Source organism: Cottoperca gobio, chromosome 16, assembly GCF_900634415.1.
Source record: "Cottoperca gobio chromosome 16, fCotGob3.1, whole genome shotgun sequence".
Lineage (NCBI taxonomy): Eukaryota > Metazoa > Chordata > Actinopteri > Perciformes > Bovichtidae > Cottoperca > Cottoperca gobio.
In genome coordinates, this window is record NC_041370.1 from 23,175,335 (window position 1) to 23,194,841 (window position 19,507).

At 41.2% G+C, this 19,507-nt stretch overlaps 1 protein-coding gene across 3 annotated transcripts in view; it reads left to right on the forward strand.

Moving 5' to 3' along the window:
* ldlrad4b (low density lipoprotein receptor class A domain containing 4b) overlaps positions 1–19,232 on the forward strand; it is a 212,055-nt gene extending 192,823 nt beyond the window's left edge. For all 3 annotated transcript variants that reach the window (XM_029450880.1, XM_029450881.1, XM_029450882.1), the window contains 3 exons: positions 5,934–6,088; positions 7,592–7,642; positions 12,342–19,232. In XM_029450880.1, the coding sequence (XP_029306740.1) occupies positions 5,934–6,088; positions 7,592–7,642; positions 12,342–12,926 (791 nt within the window). In that variant the 3' untranslated portion in view covers positions 12,927–19,232. The remainder of the gene's footprint in view (positions 1–5,933; positions 6,089–7,591; positions 7,643–12,341) is intronic.
* The last annotated feature ends 275 nt before the right edge of the window (positions 19,233–19,507 follow it).

Here is a 19,507-nt window from a genome sequence, read left to right on the forward strand (position 1 = left end):
CCCTCCTCCGCGGAAAACCCAAATCTTCTGGCAAACTTTGCTTAAGAATAAGAATATTTGATCCTTCAGTTCCTTGTTCTTCAGGTTAAACCATTTTTATGTTTGTCTTCTGTCCATCAAACTACTGTCAGTAAACAGATGTGTGTTTTTAAATTGTCTGTCCAGATGTTTGAAAGTAGTGTAATAATCTTTCACAAGAAATAAACCCGATGGCCTCTCTTCACCACAGCGGTGGGACGGCTGGCTTGCAATGCAAATTATTCAACCTCCTGTATGAATAAGGGTGCTGCAGACGCCGGGCTGATATTGTTTTGACAAGTGGATTACTGTTGTAATAACATCAGACTGGTGCTGGTCATGCAGACTGCCAGCACACACTGATCTCTGGCCTGTGTGAGAGTCAGGGCTGTACACTGTGTTCTGAAGCCTCTGAACTGGGTGGATACTGTGGTTCAGGCTGGACAGGCCTCACCTCTTCCCTGCCTCTTAGCTCTCCTCCTCCCCTCACATCCTTCCTCCCTTCTCTGGAGAGGCCATTAACAGCAGCTGCTTCACTTTTCTTCAGCTTGAGTTGTAAAAACATCCCCACCTGTACTTCAGAAGACAGCTTTGAGGCCGGTGTTTGTTTTGTGTGGCTCTTATAACAGCAGAAGGCAGCATATGTGATATTTATAAGGTAGGCTTACAGAAGGGCCTGGTTGACTTGGTTTCCCAGAAGACGGTTCTATAAATTAAATCCTCCCTCAGTCCCCTCCCTGTGGCGGCTGTGGTGAGCAAACAGGCCTGGGCTGGTAGTGGCTCAAGCTCCCAAATGAGACAGTGAGCTTAGCAACTTTTGGAGGCTCTTTGGATGCAATGTCAGTCTTTAGTTCCAGACTGAAATATGTCAATGGAAGGATTGCCATGGAAATGTGTACAGACATTCATGATATGAATCCCCAAGGATAATCCTAATGGCACAGCTTTTCCTCGAGCTCCACCCCGTATTGCAGGGTGTACCGATACTAGAAAGGTATCGCAATACCCTGCCATTAAAAACGATACAGTACCCCATTTTACTAGTATTGGTACTTAACAAATGACAGTGTTTTAATTTATGAGTTGCGTGGATGTGTGACAGCAGGGCAGTGTGTTTGTGCCACGAGTGCTCTGCTTCCACCCGCTGCAGGCATTGTGGGCGTGTTTTCCTCTCTATGCACTCTGTAAATAAAAGTGCTCTTGCAGTCTGTCAATGGCTTGTTGACAAAGCAGACTCACGGAGCAAGCACTACAGTACTGTAGCCGAGGAGGTACACCTTCCTATACTTATGAAGGTAATACAATAATAACACTGAAAATAATAACTCTGTCGTCTGAACCAAGACTGCAAACTCATAATGCTCCCATTGTCGAATGAAGCGAAGGCGCATTACAGCCTCACTCTTTCCACTCTTACCTTTCACAATAAAAGCCTGTCGAACACTGCATCACTGCTCGCTTCGATAAGAGGCAACTCAACCAAATAGTTAACAGAACTGCTTGCACTTATCTCTGCAAGGCTGTAACCTGTTTCTAAGCAGCAGTGTGAAGGTGTAAAGGGCGGCTCTTAGAGTCTCTCCAGTCCTGTTTGGATAAAACGATGTATAAACACACTGTGGTACAATAATTCACTCCTGTTGTGTTATGGCTTCTTTTCACATCCTCCATTGCCTTGCATTGACAATGTCTCAATATTTGAGGTTGACACTTGTAGTTTCGATTAAAATGTCTCAACAATTTGATGAATTGCTGTGAAATTTTGTAGAGATATCCCTCAGGATGAATTGTAATAACTTTCCACTAACTTTACATCAAGCACCGTCATCAGGTCACACTTATTACTACAGTAATAACTATAACATTTAATACGTTTATAACTACATACCTGCAAAACTAATGACTTTGTGTTTAGCATCAGCTGTACTTTGTGTTTAGTGCTCATTAACTAATGTTAGCATGCTAACATGCTAAACAAAGATTGTGAACATTGTAAACATTATTCAAGGATTCAAGGATCAGTTATTGTCATTATGCAACACAGGGTTGCAAAACAAAATGCAGTTGAAGCTTAGTCCATTAAGGCTCGTACATACTTTCTTGCTAAATGTAGAGTCTGCGTGGACACGGCAGATGCTGTAGTTTGTGTCACAATGACCACATCGGACCCTCACGGACACGTGGACATAAAAAGTATGAATTGGCCTTTATGCTACACATGAAGAACGTGACAAAACGGAACAGAACAAAAACAAGAGTCAGATACAAGCACAGCAGGTTTTGACCCATTAATTAATTAAAATACCCGCACTGATGTGTCACGTATTACCATGATTAACAAATGATTTGCATAAATAGGTTTTATACATGGCCTTATACAGATCAATTAGAAGATGGATTTATTAGTAGTTTAGCTTTTGAAATCATGATAAAATCACATATCTGCTCTCATAAAATCCTGTGATTGGTTAGTTTGCTGTCCCGCCACAAACCAACCGCACTACAGTCTGCTTGAAAGAGCACCGAGACCTTTCAGGCGCTCGTATTGGTTCTTTGGTACACAGCAGGGTTTCAATTGACAACTTTCACACCGTCCCAAATGATCTGTGCTACCCGGGCAAACAGACCTGAGGTCATTTTAACCAAACAGGTTTTCTTGTTATGAAATACTTGAGTTTTACTCCTAATAGGAGGGTTATGAGTAGGCATTGCTTGGCTTTAAAGGTTCACAGACAAACAGGCAACCAGTAGGGGGTTCACCAGACCTGAAGAAACCATGTGTAAGGGGTTATGTTGGTTTTCAGAACACTGGTTCCTGGAAAGTAACTTTACCTCATCCCCTCTCGCTCACGATATGTTAGGGGAATATGGCTCTACAAGCTTGGTGCACTGAGTTTTTTCCAGAAGACTCCGCTTCTCTCCTCTTATGTGTGGCCAGAGGGGCATTTAGTGCCGTTTTGGTTCTTCATCTTCACTTTCGGCACTTTGTTCCCTCAGTCCTACCTGTTCCACATTAGGTGACTCATATTATGACGAATAGCTTAAAAACTCCGCTTCAAATATCTGGTGTGAGATATGGCCGCTTTAGTGCAGTATTTTTGTTGCTGTTACTTTAATACTAGTAAATTCATTAATGAGGTGGGTTTCAGTCATTTGTTTAACACTTCACCACCTCACTCGTCGTCTTTCATCTTGCAAAAGAAAAGTTGTTGAGCTTGTCTGTCCTTGTTGTTTTGTACTAAGCACCTCATTCCTCCGCTCTTGTGTGGTTAATGTCGGTTGGTTTTACTGGCTTAGGTTTCGTTCTTCACAGCGTTGCTTTTTACCCCTCCATGTGGTTTGTGCTAGTTGGCCTTCTTCCTCTCAGTCTTACACCACCCCTCCCCTGTGGCTGCTGTGGTGTAGGCAGAGGCAGGTTTGGGTGGGTTTATGTTTCAGCTCAGGCTCGACATTAACTCACACTAATGCTGATGAATAAGCCGGGGAGGATTAGTGAGGCTGGGAAGAATGGGATAGGTTGTGTTTTACTGGACTGGTCTGGTCCCTGCTTAAATATTTTGTGTGTTTCCTGCACTTTTGTTTTGTTTTAAATATTTAAGTATTTTGTCCCGTGGTAATCAAATCTCTGACAGTTTCTTCTTTTTGTTTTTGGAATTACACTTACGATTTTCTTGTCTTTATCCCGATTGTATCAAAAACTGCCCAAGTGGCTTGTGGGTAGTAATACACTCCAAAAATTGCACAGAGATTTTTGGAGGATCTGTCCGCCAGAAACGAGGCATTGTAGCTCAAATAGCTGAGTTTACATTGTGTCATTGTTCTTACAGAGATACACACTCACACACACACTCACACTCACACACATAAAGTGAGTGAGTGTCCAGCAGTGAGTAAGATGTGAGTCAGAGGTCAGACTGGATGCCAAGACCAGACAAGGTCAAGGATTCTGCTCAGAACAAACTGACAACTCACAACAAAAAGAGTCTCAGACTGCAGGGAGGGAGAGGGAGGGAGAGGGAGGGAGGGAGAGAGGGAGAGAGAGGGAGAGAGGGAGAGAGGGAGAGAGAGGGAGAGAGAGAGATGGCAGAATAAAAAAAGAGACTTGTGGTTGAGAAAGAGGAGGGGTGTGATGGAATGATCTATAGAGAGATGGGGGGCAAGTGGAAATGCAGGAAGGGTTCAAAGAAACTGAGTGGGAGGAGAAGAAAAAGGACAAAACCATGAAACAATGAACAAGAGACGAGAGGCAGACGTGACTGTATGGCAGCGATCATTGTCTCCCAGCGGTGACCTTATCTGAGACGTCATCAGCTCTGATGCGTGCGTTTGTCACTGACTGTTGTTTGTTGAAGACAGAAACACCGCAGTTATTCAGTGTCTCCACAAAGAAACCACTGTACACTGGGACAGACACCAGAGTCTCAACACTCATTTTTTTCTGTGAATTGAAGCTTCTCTGAAGAGTTCAGGCACTCCCTCGCATGTAGGAGTTTGACCTATGCTGCCCTCTGCTGGTGAACTCCAGCTATAACAGAATAGTGCTCCATCAAGGAATCTGTGGCTTCTTAAAACGTCTTAACATTTTCAGTTAAATCTCTTAAAACATTGTTTTCCAGTTGAGAAACTTTCTCACCAGGTCAGTTTAGTAGCTGTTCTGGAGCTTCTGCTCATATCACAACATTTTCATTAGCTGATAGTTTGCTTTTGTAAATGGGCCTTTTTTTACAGCTGACAATTTACTGCCTATTTAAGGGTTACAAGCCAAGAATATTTAAAGTACTGCCTTACAAAGTGTCTTAAAGACAACTATTACAAGCTTGTTGACAAAAGCCCACCACGAGGTCCATTTAGTAGCTGTTCTGAAGCTTTTGATCGAATCACTGGATCTCCTACGGCTCAAATTCTCAGCTGATTTGTATTTGTTGTTTGTCTGAACACTGACAAAATAAGATGATATTTTCTCGATGCATTGCTTTAATACAATTCCAAAATTTTTGTAAATATTATTATTTTGTACTATAATGCTATGGCTTTCTGAATACCCAAAACAGCTATAGATTTTGTATGATGTTTAGACTATTCTAACTCATTGTACCCTGCAATAGCTTACAAAAAGCTCCCAAAGCACTTCAAATATACAACTCAACTGTATATGCACTACTTACTGTGTACTTCTACTCCAGAGCAAAACATTTTTGCCACTACATACAACTGAGAGAAATGCATTATATTAGAATTAAAAGCTCCACATTGTGCTGATAATGCCTCTCTTTCACTTGACGTAAAACAATTTAATGCAGGACTTACTTACTGTAGTTGTACTATTAATAGTTAATAGTTTAATTTAGTAAAAAGGTTTTGAGTAGCCTTCTTCTTCTACCACTTCCAATACCAACATTCCCAGTTAGAGAAAGGGTGAAAAGTAAATCAAAAGGGTGTTTGCCTGGTGGACCAAATGACTAAATCTGCCCCTGAAAAACACACTCAAGTCACAGCTACTGATAGACAAATACACTTAATTTATATAATCATTCCCAAAAGACGTATATAATTCGCTTGCTTTGACATTGGCTGACCACTGATTCTAGGGACAGCAACAGAAGTGAACTGCAGTCAATGGTCTGTTCACTGCACACGACATGTTGGACTCCTAAAACCCTAACCCCCACTGCTGTTAGTGTATTAATGTCCAAATAGCACCAAATTACTGCACATCCTTGGGTCCCCAGCAACACAATCGTCAAGTGTGAAGTAGATCAGAGCAACGCAAAGGACATACCCACAGTGTGCAAACTTCATAATATTGTTTAAATGGAATATTGTTTTGTGTTCATTTAATGATTAGTTATGTTGCATCCACATCTCTTTTTAAATGTTTGATGCTAAACCCCCCTTTCTCCTTTTGTATGTTTGTGCAGCTGAACTGGAGTTTGTTCAGATCGTCATCATCATCGTGGTGATGACAGTGATGGTGGTGGTGATCATCTGCTTGCTCAACCACTACAAGCTCTCCACCTGGTCCTTCATAACAAGGCAGAGCCAGGCCCGCAGGCACGACCATGCCCTGCAGCAGGTCAGTAAGTGTGTGTGTGTGTGTGTGTGTGTGTGTGTGTGTGTGTGTGTGTGTGTGTGTGTGTGTGTGTGTGTGTGTGTGTGTGTGTGTGTGTGTGTGTGTGTGTGTGTGTGTGTGTGTGTGTGTGTGTGTGTGTGTTGGGATGTATTTAGTTGTTCTGGCAGTGCTGCTCTTAAAGCATCCATGCCAATAACATTTTGAAGTGAGAGTGAAAAACTGTGTGTGTGTCTGTTCATCTGTTCACACTGAATGTCCCTGCGTAGTCATTGTGAAAGTACATTTCATTGTGTATGAAGGAGGACAAACATAGCTTACCAGTTTGTTCCCAGTAAAGCTGCTCTGAGCTAAATGAATCTTTTTATCCCAGTCAAAGTGTCTGTCCCAGTTTCACTGAGGTAACAGCTTTGCTCCAGTCTGTTAGGTGAACTTGCTGAATTGGTTTCTTCAGAGCCAGACTCTGTCAGGCCTTGATGTTTAATTCACTACAGTGCCGTCTAGACAGCAGCGGCTCTGCCCCCATGCTGACATGTCGACATTCTGGGACAAACGCATACACACATTGCAAGATTGTACCCTCTAAAATAGGCATAATGCAAAATTATAGGTCAATTGGTATATTCAGCTTCTAGACCAGTAAAAACTCTGTGCTCCGTACCATCCAATGAAAAAAAAAAAATATGCAAACAGAAGTGGACACTTGGCAAAGAAATGCCATAAATGCAACATCAGAAACTAACAAGCCGAGCAGAGAGCCCTGGAGCAGAGAGAGGGCAGTTTGTTATGGACAAAGGCCATTGGCTATTCTTCCAGACACATAAACTACCAGAATGTTTGCATGCTTGTCCTTTTCATCTTCCTTTTCTTCTGACTAAATATTGGTGACTGTGCCACCTTAGAAAAGATCTTTGAGTTGAATGTAGATAAAGAGAACCTGCATGTATTTGATAGTTGTGCTTCTTTGGTGTCGCGGTTATCTTGCGTAACTTTAAGACGCAAGCCTTCCTTTTGTGATCCTCACTCCTAAACAGGCCAAGATTTTGAATCAGGCGTTTCTCAGCATTGTTGTTTCATCTTTTGTGTCCTCATTAAAGAGTTACTTTTGAGGTGTTTTTTTTTCTTCTTCATCCTTTTTTTGTTAAGGAAGAATATTTGTAACGTCAGCCTATTGGGCTCGCATCAAAAACCATCCCAGACATAACAAACAACAAAGCAGTAATGATGGCTGATTTCTAAAGCTTTATCAGTAACCGTCAATCTAACCTGACTGTAACACATTGTCATATACACATTAAATGTTCTGAAGATTAACTGATCACTTTGTCAACATGTAAAGGTACAGTAACATCTCATTAGTAAGAATATGTGAAAAACACTCTAAAGCTCCAACATGAATTTGCTGACAAGCTTCAGACATGTGCATAACAATCTTAAAGTCCACTAGGAACGTTCTACATCTAAGTCTTATTCTTTTCTTGTTTTTGTTTCGTTTGTCTCGATGTGTAGGACGGGTGTCTGTGGCCTTCAGACAGCAGCTCTCGACAAGGTGCCTCAGAGGTAAGGCCACCAACACACTGACCCCTGTTAACCAGCCCAGCCTGGTCCCCTGTGAGGACGCACATCGAGCAGCGTTATAGATGCACCTGATATTTACATCCTCTGAGGACCCTGAACTGTCACTCATGTATCTAGATAAAGTCAGATATTTACAGCACCAGACTCTCCTTAGCTTGTTACAAGCCTCAGGAAGTGCCATCAAGTGCTGGAACATATGATTTAATATGTATATCATGATACATTGACACATTAACTACATCTCAGTTTATTTAATACATAAGTACATAATGTTTCCTTTGTCATGCTAGTTTACTTGTATATGTTTACAGTTTGACCAGCTAATCATTTAAGACTTCTGAATTGGACTTTGGTTAGTTGAATTTAGGGTTGAATGATTCTGGTTAAAACAAAAACTAATTAATTCTTACCACTCAGAATTGAGGTTAAAACATATTTCTATGACTATGAAAATATTAATTGTGAGCACATTACAGTATTTGTGCTTCCTGACCTTTGCAGTGTTTACTGTTGTTTAGTTCCTGCAAAGCCTTTTAATTATTATCCCGTGCAGTTTGTCACATGATGTTACGCACGCGTATCATTTGTTGAAACAGCTAATAGAAACATTGGTAGTTCATGGTTTGAAGCAAGTAATCTGTGAATGCAAATATGGAAGTTTTTAAGTTTTCTCATCATGTCGGTAGTTTGGTTAAAATGGTTTATTGTGAAACCTTTGGATTGTTTTTTAGGATCTATGTCTGTTTATTGCTCTTAGCAATACTCATCACTATTATTATCTGATATACTGATACTGTTGCACTTAAAGCTATATTTTCTATGACTTTTTAAAATATATATAAAACATCAGTTATATGAATCAGACAAATGACACTGCTAAATCCCACCGCACCTAAACACCCCAAAAAAAGACGATACAATCCTGAGAGAAAGTTTTCAGTTGTAATGTCCACAGTGAAATCAATATCAGTCAGCGTGCATCCTGCATTTGTAAATAACTAGAAGCATAATGAATTACTAAGCCTTTCGATACTACTCTGAGAGCTTCCCAGGCACTCTCCATAGAGGGATCTGTGGGTATATCTGATGTTGATCATCCATGTAGAAATGAATGAGACTTCTATCAGTAGTGTTCTAAAGATAACCTCTCTAGACTTACTAAAGCGTGATATGACACTACCACTACAGTCTCTCAGCAACCACTGTATGAGACTTTGAGAAATACAAATAAAAAGGCTTTCCGAGTAAATGTTTTATATAGGGAAGACATAAAGTATAATCTCTCGTTTTTGGAGTTAATGTGCTCCAAACATCCACAAGACATTAGCACTCAGACATGCTCCTAACGGCCGATGTGGCCCTACACATCTGAATCAAGACGGCATTACTGCGATCAAAGTTAAGTCCATTCTTAAATCAAAGTCACCACATATAATAGTATTGTAGTCTCCACAATTGTACGTACTTTTTCCTCCAACACAATTGTGGCTCATCTCCGTTCGGAGTATACATATTTGCCAGAATAATTGAAGATTGTACATCTGCAAGTAATATGAGCCATTGTGTCTTTAATTTGTCATATGCATTGTTGTTCCGTCCCTTTGTCTTTGGCTGGACCCTACATTGGAGTAAACACGTCCTACACAGATTCTGACTATTATAAGGATAGATCACGTTGTTTTGATTTCAGAAGGAAAAATATATTTTCTCTCTTAATTGGATGCCCAAGGCCATTAACATTCCTGCTGGAAAAGCACATATTATTAGATTTAGATGTCATATCCTAATAATCCAAAATACAAGCGCTTGTATTACCTGTCGTCCTTGATTCTTCATGGAGGTCGTTGACTTCAGCCGTATTAGCTATAGGGTTCTGTGAAACAAGGGGAGCCTTTAAATGAGTTATCCAGACTGTCTAAATCAACAGAAGTGTTCTTCTACGTTCCAGAAATGTTCGATATATCTAAGCAACATATGGTAACTGTATCCCCGGGGCTGTTGCCATGTTGCTGTGAGTTCTGGGCCATGGGTGAGTCTTAATGTCTTTACAAGACATATTTCTTAGCTGCTTCGACATCCTACTTAATTGAAAGTTCAAGATTCGAGGATTGGTTCAGGGTCATCTAATTTTGTTTTTGCAACCAGGGTTTAAACCCAGAATAAAAAAAGACAACATCGATGCCACATCAACACAATAACTCAGAGCTGGAGCAGAGAATTGGAAATCATACCAAGTACCAATGTACAGGAGTGCAAATATGCAAGCGAGCAAAGGAAGTGCGAGGACTGCAGCTGAGTGCTACATGCTCTTACGCATATTAATACTACTTGTAATGACGGAAACAACGACGTCCTGAGGGCAAAAGGTCCAGGCAGTCCAATATAGCATTAGCTCTTCTAAGGACATGCCTGTTATAAATGTCCAAGAGCATAGCCTGACGCCTAGACTTCCAAGTCTATTCTTATTGGACAGATTTAGATTTCCAAACCAAGAAATAATTCAGAAGGTTAACATTGATTAACGTTGCTCTTAAAGAGAGTCATCATCGCTCTGTTTCTAACTGGAAAGCGCTTCATTTGTCTGCTTGTCCTTAGGTAGGCGCTGTTTTATTCTAATAGTGTTGATGGGGTGAGTCACATTCTCATAACCCTGATGTTAAGGTTAGAGATGTATGAATCTTTCTTTTTTTTTCTCCTTTGCAAGAAAACCTGAAAGAAATGTGTGTTGAAAGTGGAGCTCTCTCTTCCTGTTTTGTGCCATAAAAGAATCCAGCAGAATTCCTGCCAAATCTGATTTGGTTTATGTGACCTTGTTTCTGTGTTGTAAAAAAAATCTATTTAAACAGTATGTGGAAATGACATATAGATGATAACCCGCTACACATTTAGCACATGTACCAGCGTAGAGAGAAGGTTGCAACATAAAAACGATTGGCACTATACTCTAAACAAAATTTGGCATCAAAGCATTTTGAATACAGAACCGCAAACAAATGCCAGTAGACTCACTGTGACTGGTGGGTGGAGATGCACTGGGAAAACTAGAAACATGGAGTTCAAACAACACTCGAAAACACAACCAATCACATAATAGTATTGATAACCTGCAGGCAATAGTATATTGCTGTATGACAGGTTTAGCTGGAAAATCAACTTTTCAAGTTTTCACCAAAACAAGCGCACCAAAAATATTTTCACTTGGAGTACCCTGCCAGCTAAAAGCTTTATGTGACAGAGAAACAGACATGAAAGGAGGATTGAAAGAGAAAAGAATAGACGGCAGGTGAAGGGAGGTAAAAACAGTGTCAATGTTTAAGCACCCGGAGAGATCTGGGATAAAGGAAAAGGCCACGGCGAGACAAACACAGAGGGTGTGTGTGGTGTGTGTGTGTGTGTGTGTGTGTGTGTGTGTGTGTGTGGTGTGTGTGTGTGTGTGTGTGTGTGTGTGTGTGTGTCATTAATCAGCAACACCTCCCCTGACACTGTCTAGACAGCCGTCTGAGAGCTGCTCTCTCTATCAGCTATACACCTTTTTCTCCCCCCTCCCCCTCTGTCTGCCTGTCTATCTGTCTGGCTTCATACTTTTTCTTTTTTCTCTCTGTTCTTGTCTCTGTTTCTTTCTGTCGTTATCTTTCTAGCTCTCCTTCCTCTCTTTATCTACATGGCTCTTTCTTCTTCTCTCCTTTCTGTTCTCTCTTTTCTCTCTCCTTATCTCAGTAGCCTTTCTTTTTAATCCTTTCAGTTCCACTCTTTCTCTCTCTCCATTTCAGTTGCCCTGATCCTATATCCCCCCCCCAGGGTTTTTTTTCCCTGTCTGTTGATCTCTCCATCCAGGCTGCCTTGTCAGTGAGGGTTGACTATTATAGCCACAGTCACTAATTGAAATGGGTCTCCTCTGATAATGACTTGTCAGTCGATGTGTGTTGACAGAAATTGGACAGAAATGAATAAAATGCATCATGCAGTCAAAGTCTGAGGAGCTAATTGAGGTGAAGATCTCTGACAAAAGCTGTAGTATGAACCGATTTGTTGAATGTCTTTGGATCTTTTCTCCTCTTTACTATAATTACATGGTTATGTATTTAATAATTAATTGGTGAAACATGGGATCAACAGGTCATTCATTTTAATCAAGTGTTTGCATTGAATTCAGTTGTACTGGAAATATATATATATATATATATATATATATATATATATATATATATATATATATTATAAAAAATAATATATACTGTGTGTATATATATATATATATACAGTATATATTATTTTCCTTTTTTTTGCATACTCCACTGTTTAAACCAGATTAATTGTTTTGTGTCTCTCGGCAATTCAATATCTTCATTGATTCGTCTGCCACTGGTATCGTCTTCTGATTATATTATGTTTCTCATTTGACAGAATTCTTTGGTCAAATTTACAAAAAAAACAAAAAGAGTGGTTGAAGTTTTTTTTAATTTTACACATTTAAAGAGTTTTTTGATGATGATGATGATGATGATGATGATGATGATGATAATTACAGCTGAACAGAATTCAGTGCATTGAACATCAGTGTGTTTTATATCCATGCATTTGCCATTTTGTGGTATATATCAGAAAAATATTAATATTTTTCCTCTTCCCTCCCTCCCTCTCCTTCTTTTCCCCTCCCCCTCACTGTCTGTCTTTCTCTCAGGTATTATACGCTCCCCAGGCCAGGGATCGCTTCACTGCTCCCTCTTTCATGCAGCGCGACCGCTTCAGTCGCTTTCAGCCCACCTACCCCTACCTGCAGCACCAGATCGACCTGCCGCCCACCATCTCGCTGTCAGACGGCGAGGAGCCCCCGCCGTACCAGGGGCCATGCACCCTGCAGCTCCGCGACCCCGAGCAGCAGATGGAGCTCAACCGTGAGTCGGTGAGGGCGCCGCCCAACCGGACCATCTACGACAGTGACTTGATCGACATGGGAGGAGGAGGGAGCCTGGGAGGGGTTGGGGGAGTAGGGGGAGGAATGGGAGGAGGCGGTCCGAGACCGCCAAGCAGTAACTCGGGCATCAGTGCAGCCAACTCCAGCAGCCACGGGCGCATGGAGGGCCCCCCGCCAGCGTACAGCGAGGTGATGGGTCACTACCCCGGCTCAGCGTTCTTTCTACACCAGCACAGCAATAACCAGAGGGTGGGGGGTCCGGGGAGCAGGACGATCCAGCAGCAGAGCCAATCAGAAAGCACAATAGTACCTGCCAAGGCCAAGGATGGCCAACCGGAGGACCTGGTGTGAAGAAAAGGGCAGGGGGGCAGGTGGGGCCTGCCCACCCCAGACTGTAAGCTGTCTCTCCTCTTCACCCCTGATCACCTGTAAGCAGTGATCTCTTTATCGCGCTCTCTCTGTCTCTCTCTTGTCCTCTCCACACTCCCATGCACAAATAAGTATCCACCTTAGCTACAACAAAACAAGGAAAGAGAGGAACCAAGAGTTGATTTAATTTCAATTTCTTTCCTATTGTAGTCATTCAAACAGCTAGCACTTCTGGGGCAGGATGTATGCACTGCGTGGAGAGTTTTTTCCTCTACATGAGAAAGAAAAAGACTGCTAGCACAGATTGGAACAATTTGTTTTTGTGTCCCCTCGGGTGACTGCTCTGTCCCCGGGAACGGAGGATGTTTTTATTTTTTGTTTCTTTTTCGGACCGGGATCTGTGCACAAAGCGAGAACTGAGAATCAAGGACCTACAGAGACCACAACTAAACAAGAGACTTACAAACCCAAATCTTAGTGCCAAGGTTCACGAGGAAGCAAAGCAAAGGGGGGGGAAACAACTTGTTCTAACATTCAAAACACAAAAAAGAAAAAGTTATCTAAAAGTTGCACTATCTTTTGTTGTAAAAGAGAAGAGGGAAATTATGCTATGTGATGATAATGATGTGTTTGTTTTTCTCTTTTTCTTTGTCCTTTTCATGAATGGACTGACTGACTGAACTTTGCCTCCAACAGTTAGGAGCAAAAAAAAACAAGTATTATAAGCTTATGTCCTTCCTTTTCTGAAAAACAGCAAGAAATACTCGTACCCAGCCTACAACTTCTCTGTCTGCTTACACCACAGGCACAGTGAGACTTAGTAAAAGAATAACCTTGTACTGCTCATGTCTGTGAGAAAGAAAGTTGCCTTGTGACCAGCCGCTGGGTGGACAAAACATTTCTTACTTCCTCTGCTAGTTTGTAACAAGATTTGGAGATGGGTTTCCAAAAACAGAGTAGGTCCTAAACTCTTAGAAAGATGAGATCTGCTTAGCAAGATTCAACATGCTTCATACTAACACTTCTGGCCAGGTGGTTGGATATCAAGTGAACCAAGAATAACAAAAACACACATATCTAACTTTCCGTCCAGCAGCCTGGTCACAGCAGATTCTTCACTTTTCAACTCTGTCCCGACCTCTGAGCACCTGACACTTCCTCTTTCCTCTTTCCTGCGTCCATCCCCCCCGCCCCCAACTTTTCCACTCCTCTCACCGCTCATCTCGACATGCACAGTTCATTCTGCCAACAGCCATACTGAACACAAACCCCGCCGCCATGACAACGAAAACACAAAACAAAAAAAAGAAGGCTCGGCTCTCCGTCTTCACGTTTCTAAAGCCACAAAAAAACAGGACGACACAAAATGAAGATTCCTGTCTGCATCCGCCAGCACAGCGATCGGGTTTTAAACGAAAACTGTCTGTGGTCGAAGTCAAAGGGCTATGGGAGGGTCCTTTTTGTGAAGAAAACCTTTTTGAAAATAGAGCCTTTTTCTCTGCTCATCGTTGCCTTCTCCTCTACTCTTGCGCTTTCTCTGTCTATCTTGTTTGCATTCAAGACCAGTGCCCCCCTCTCTCTAAACCCATCCCAGCTTGTTAACAGTGTCTCTGGGAAACAATGTTCATCATCCATCCTTCTATCCGTGTGCAGAAAAAATGCGTTCAAATGATGCAGAGTCCGCCAAGCCCTTTAAAGTGGAGACTGGAGTGGAGCGTGTGTGTGTGTGTGTGTGTGTGTGTGTGTGTGTGTGTGTGTGTGTGTGTGTGTGTGTGTGTGTGTGTGTGTGTGTGTGTGTGTGTGTGTGTGTGTGTGTGTGTGTGTGTGTGTGTGTGTGTGTGTGTCCGACCTTTTAACACAAAAGACTTGGTGTTCCTGCAGGACCATTTTGTGTGTGTTTATCTGAGTGATTTATTAATCGACTGCTTTGTCTGAGTTTACAGTTTCAAGGACATATTACACATTATAAAATTTGGCACTGTCCATATTAACAAATCTTTAATTAAGCTTTCATTAAAGCCAGAGATGCATGATGGTTTTTATCGTGGCACAGTCCACTCCACAGGTTCCACCACAAGGTAAACTCCCCCTTTTCTGATACTGGTGAGAACACTATTGTCCCTCACTGCAATGCACCAAGGAAATAGAGGAGCTGCTCTATGCTGCAAAATATTAAAACAAATCATAAATGGCAGTGAAACAGCTCAAGGAATATCTGAGAAAATAAAAGTACTAAATCTTTGGAAAACTATTCCCTTTATCTTTGACGAGGTTAGAATATAAGGCTGGTGTTATTCCATATGTTTCTTATTGTCAACAAATCCCATGAACAAAACAGTGTGACTTTGTCTCAACTAAAGATTCTTCACCCATCGCCCACATGTTTATCTTTCCCAAGCTTGTCTCCTAAACCCAACACAAAGACTATCTTTGAACACAAAGGGCGTTATGGTCTCTCACATGACCAAAGTTCACTACTTGTGTCACATCGTTACAACTGAGCTGAACTGCTGGACAACTGAGAAAACTCCATCTGCTGAGGAAGACCACAATAGGTAGTGAAAAAGGCAGTAGGTGGCCACTGAGTCATTTTTTTGTCAAACTACTTCTTTCTTTCAGGCTCACAAAAATAGTCATAAAACTGCTGGGCATTGTGGTTTTTAGCAAACGTTACTCAAACAGGAGGGAATGGTGCATTTGTTGGGGACGATAACAAAAATGTGGAATATCACCAGCCTTATAAGCAAGAAAAGTACATTAATTTCTTGTCAACTCATTTCAAAAAGATAATACTGTGACAATAAGTATATACATACTGTATACTATTAGGTATTCGGACACGGGCATATGTTATGCTCTCGTTAAATAGTTTGAGTCATGATTTCTAGGGCCCAGGTCCTTCACACTTTGAAACATTCAGTTATCCTCTGCTGGCACTAGTTACAGTCAGGGTGAAGTTTCCTAATGCAGCATTAATGAGTATTTGAAGGTGTCATGAAATACTAATGCAGCAATGAGGCTTTATGCTGAGCTGAATTCCAGATGAAACATTAGACTGTGAACCTGGAAGTGTTCCTGCAGATGGAAAGCACTAGGTGAACAGTCCCTTCTTTGTGCACCTCAAGCTCATATCTGACTTTACACCATTCAGATGTCACCACGGGGGAAACAGTTTTTGGTCAGTTTGAACAAAAGCCTTGTGATTCCTTTAGCATCAGTGTGTTTGAATGTATGCATGCGTCCTAGTTGTGCATTTCTGGTCAGAGTCCATCTGGCTCTGTGTGTGTGTGTGTGTGTGTGTGTGTGTGTGTGTGTGTGTGTGTGTGTGTGTGTGTGTGTGTGTGTGTGTGTGTGTGTGTGTGTGTGTTACTACATCGCTGCTGCTATTGCTGTTGCTGCTACTGCTAATATTGTTGCTACTGCTGCTTCTCATGCTCCCCAACTACCCCACCACCCACCCCTGTGTCTTCTATCCATCCCGTCCCCTCAACTCATCCAAAACTACTCGGAGAGAAATCTGACCCTCTGCAGTCAAAAGCACAAGTATTGAGACAAAAGCTGGTCTTGTTTCCTCTAAGATCCATATTAAAATATTTTCATTTTGTTACACACAAACCTTGATGAGTCGGTTGTGAAAAGATTGTCCCAACACTTCAGCCTTTGACTGTACAGACCTGCTTCAAACCCGCATTTCTTTCCTCTTTTTCTTCCTTCTTTCCGTTGTTTTCTCACCTTGTTCTGTCTGCGCAGTCATAGCTTGTAAATTGAGGATATAAAGATGAATTTTATGTTTTCTACAAGGAGGTTTGCATGTTACTATTATGTGAGTAAATAAGGTGCCTAATGTTCATGTTTGAGCAGACCACACCTCAGTCAAACTGCTGCTTGGGATCCTTACAGGTGCTTTATCTCGGGCTGATGCCTGTCTGGCAGAATGGAACAGAAGTATGTGGGAAAGGGTTAGCTAGGTTTGCCAAAAAATTATAATTTCTGTCTTTTTGTAAAGTCGTGGACAGATGTTACAGTGGTGACTTGCTTTCAGGGGTCCGGGCCGGGTTTCTCATTCAGCTTTTGCTTGGTTACAGACTGAATCTGATCCAAACACCAAATTGAATTCATGCTCTACATGAAACTGTACATTTGGTGAGCACAGGACCAGCAGCGTGCCTGTTTCCATGTCAGCATAAAAGAATGGGCTGCTTCTCCAAACTGCAGCTCTACCTTGACTAGTTTTGACTTGCTAGTGCACCGGTGGTGTTCATGAGCAGCCAGCCTGCTCCATTGTGCCAGACAGGAGCGGTCACTCCCGGTGAAACAACTGAAGCCGTTTCAACCAGTAATTTGACCAGCGTGTGGAGCAGACATAGGAACCCACTTGCACTCAAAAAGCTCCCACCTTCGTTGTGCCTCACTTCCAACGGTGCTTTTTTCAGTAGTCTGTCTTTCTTTGTTTGTTTGTAAGGTGCTGTATATAACTTGAATATATTATGCACATATCCTACCCAATGGGTAGAAACCACAAAAAAATGTTGTGAATAATGTAATATAATGTATAGACAATATAAGAATTTTAAGAAGGCAGCATCAACTTTGTAAAGGCCTACAGTTAAAAACGTGCTTTGTCTTTTTTTATGAGAAAACATGGTTTGCAAAGTATGCTTAGAATATGGTTGCAACACAAATACAAATTACTACTTAAAATATTTTGCTATAAATAATAGTCTGTTATGAAAAGGATGAGATGACCTCTGTATTAAGGAAGTTGTTGAGAAAGGAAATGATTCACTTGTCTATTGGATTCCTCATCTAAGAACAAGCTTTCACAGTGCTTGCCATCATTTGGGTACCAGCTGGTGGTTTTATTTTCACCACAGCCGACTAACAAATGTATAGTTCTATTCCACAGATCTTTTAAGAATACAGAAATCACACACTCATCAGTTGCTGTTTATGCCACGACTTCAGCCGGGCTCTGGTTGAATTTCTACTAGCTTTGTAAATGGATGAACAAGAAGCAGAGGCTGTCTAGTTTAGGATACGCGTCACATGACCAATGCACACGAGAGCCGTCGGCACTTCCAAATATGGAAGAATATGTGTCTGTACTCATAGATCTTAACAACATTTTAGTTAATTTCAGCTGTAATTTTGTATATCTGCCAAAGTATAAATCTGTGGAGCGCACTCAGCACTGCTGTGGGCTGGATGTTGGGCTCCGGTTAAAGCATTTCATCTCCGTTACAGGAGGATCCCTGACTTTAGACCGCATTAACGTTGAACATGAAGAGTGAAAAACATTCAAGGAAAACTGGTCATTCCCTTTTGTGGTCAAGATTGGAATGTTGCACCAGTGTTAATCCAGTGGAAAATGCCGTTATTTATCTTTTCTCTCTTTATTGTTGTTTTTTTTAATTTTCTACATTACAATGTTATATGTGGCACAGTATATTGAAACAAAAGTCATGTTTAATCTGTAGTCATTTATTTACAGTTTTGTACTGAAAATAACTCCACTGTACAATTACCGCAGAGCATGTTCATTCTTATCTATAGACGATGTACATAGCAACGCGCCATTTTCTCTTCAAAGCACCAAATAAGTGGCAGTTGTGTAGTTTTAATTTGGAAAAGTCTCTATTGTAACTTTGGCTAGAGCACCGCTCAGCTCTCCTTCTTCTTAATAGAACTTTCTTTTCATTTCCTGCACTAGCTTGAAGAACTAACTGGGGCTCAGACTGATTTTCATTTGATTTCTCCCCCTGCAGCGTGCTCCCTCTCTCCACTTATCAGAAGTCTATTCTCAACTGCTGACAACAAGTAGCTGTTTTTATCGTTCCAGATTTAAATAATAACGATGATAATAATAACGGTGATAACGTCTCAACAGTCTGGTATTCTCTCGGTCTTGACAGTTACCATAGGACTGCTTCCATCATGGGTTTTGTAACATCAGTTTGCTTTATTTACAAAATGAGTCCTTCTCGTTCCCCCCCTCCCCTCTGTGCTGAAATCTAGATATATATGACTGTATTCAGTAACCATACAGTATATATATATATATATATCCAAACACAGAGGTAAACTTGTTGTGTATTTTTGCCTCTTTTTATTTAAGCAATTGTGATGTAATAGGTTTTAGGCCTAAGGTCTGTTATTGCAATACTTTTACAGAAAAGAAGAAAAAAAAATCAAAAAATGTTGCTCTAAGTGCTGTTGTAGTCAAAGATTTTATGCTTGTACTTATGCTGTAGTCAAACTGCAGCGTAATGAATAAAACTTTAAAAGTGATTACTCTGGTGTTCTCCCTGTATTTCTTCCCTTAGTCTTATGTAGATAATGAGTTTGTGTAATGTGATTACTGGAGTTGGTGCCACTCAGCTCTTTATCTGTCCTTACTGATGCAGCCAAATAACATGTGAGCAGGATTTAAGGCAGATCAGCAACTTCTCACACTTGTTAGCCTGGTTTCTACTGGTGGTTGAGGTTGAGGCCTGACGCACTGACATGTAAACACAGTCTGACAGTGATACTACTGTCAGACTAGGTAGGGCAATGTTGTTCAT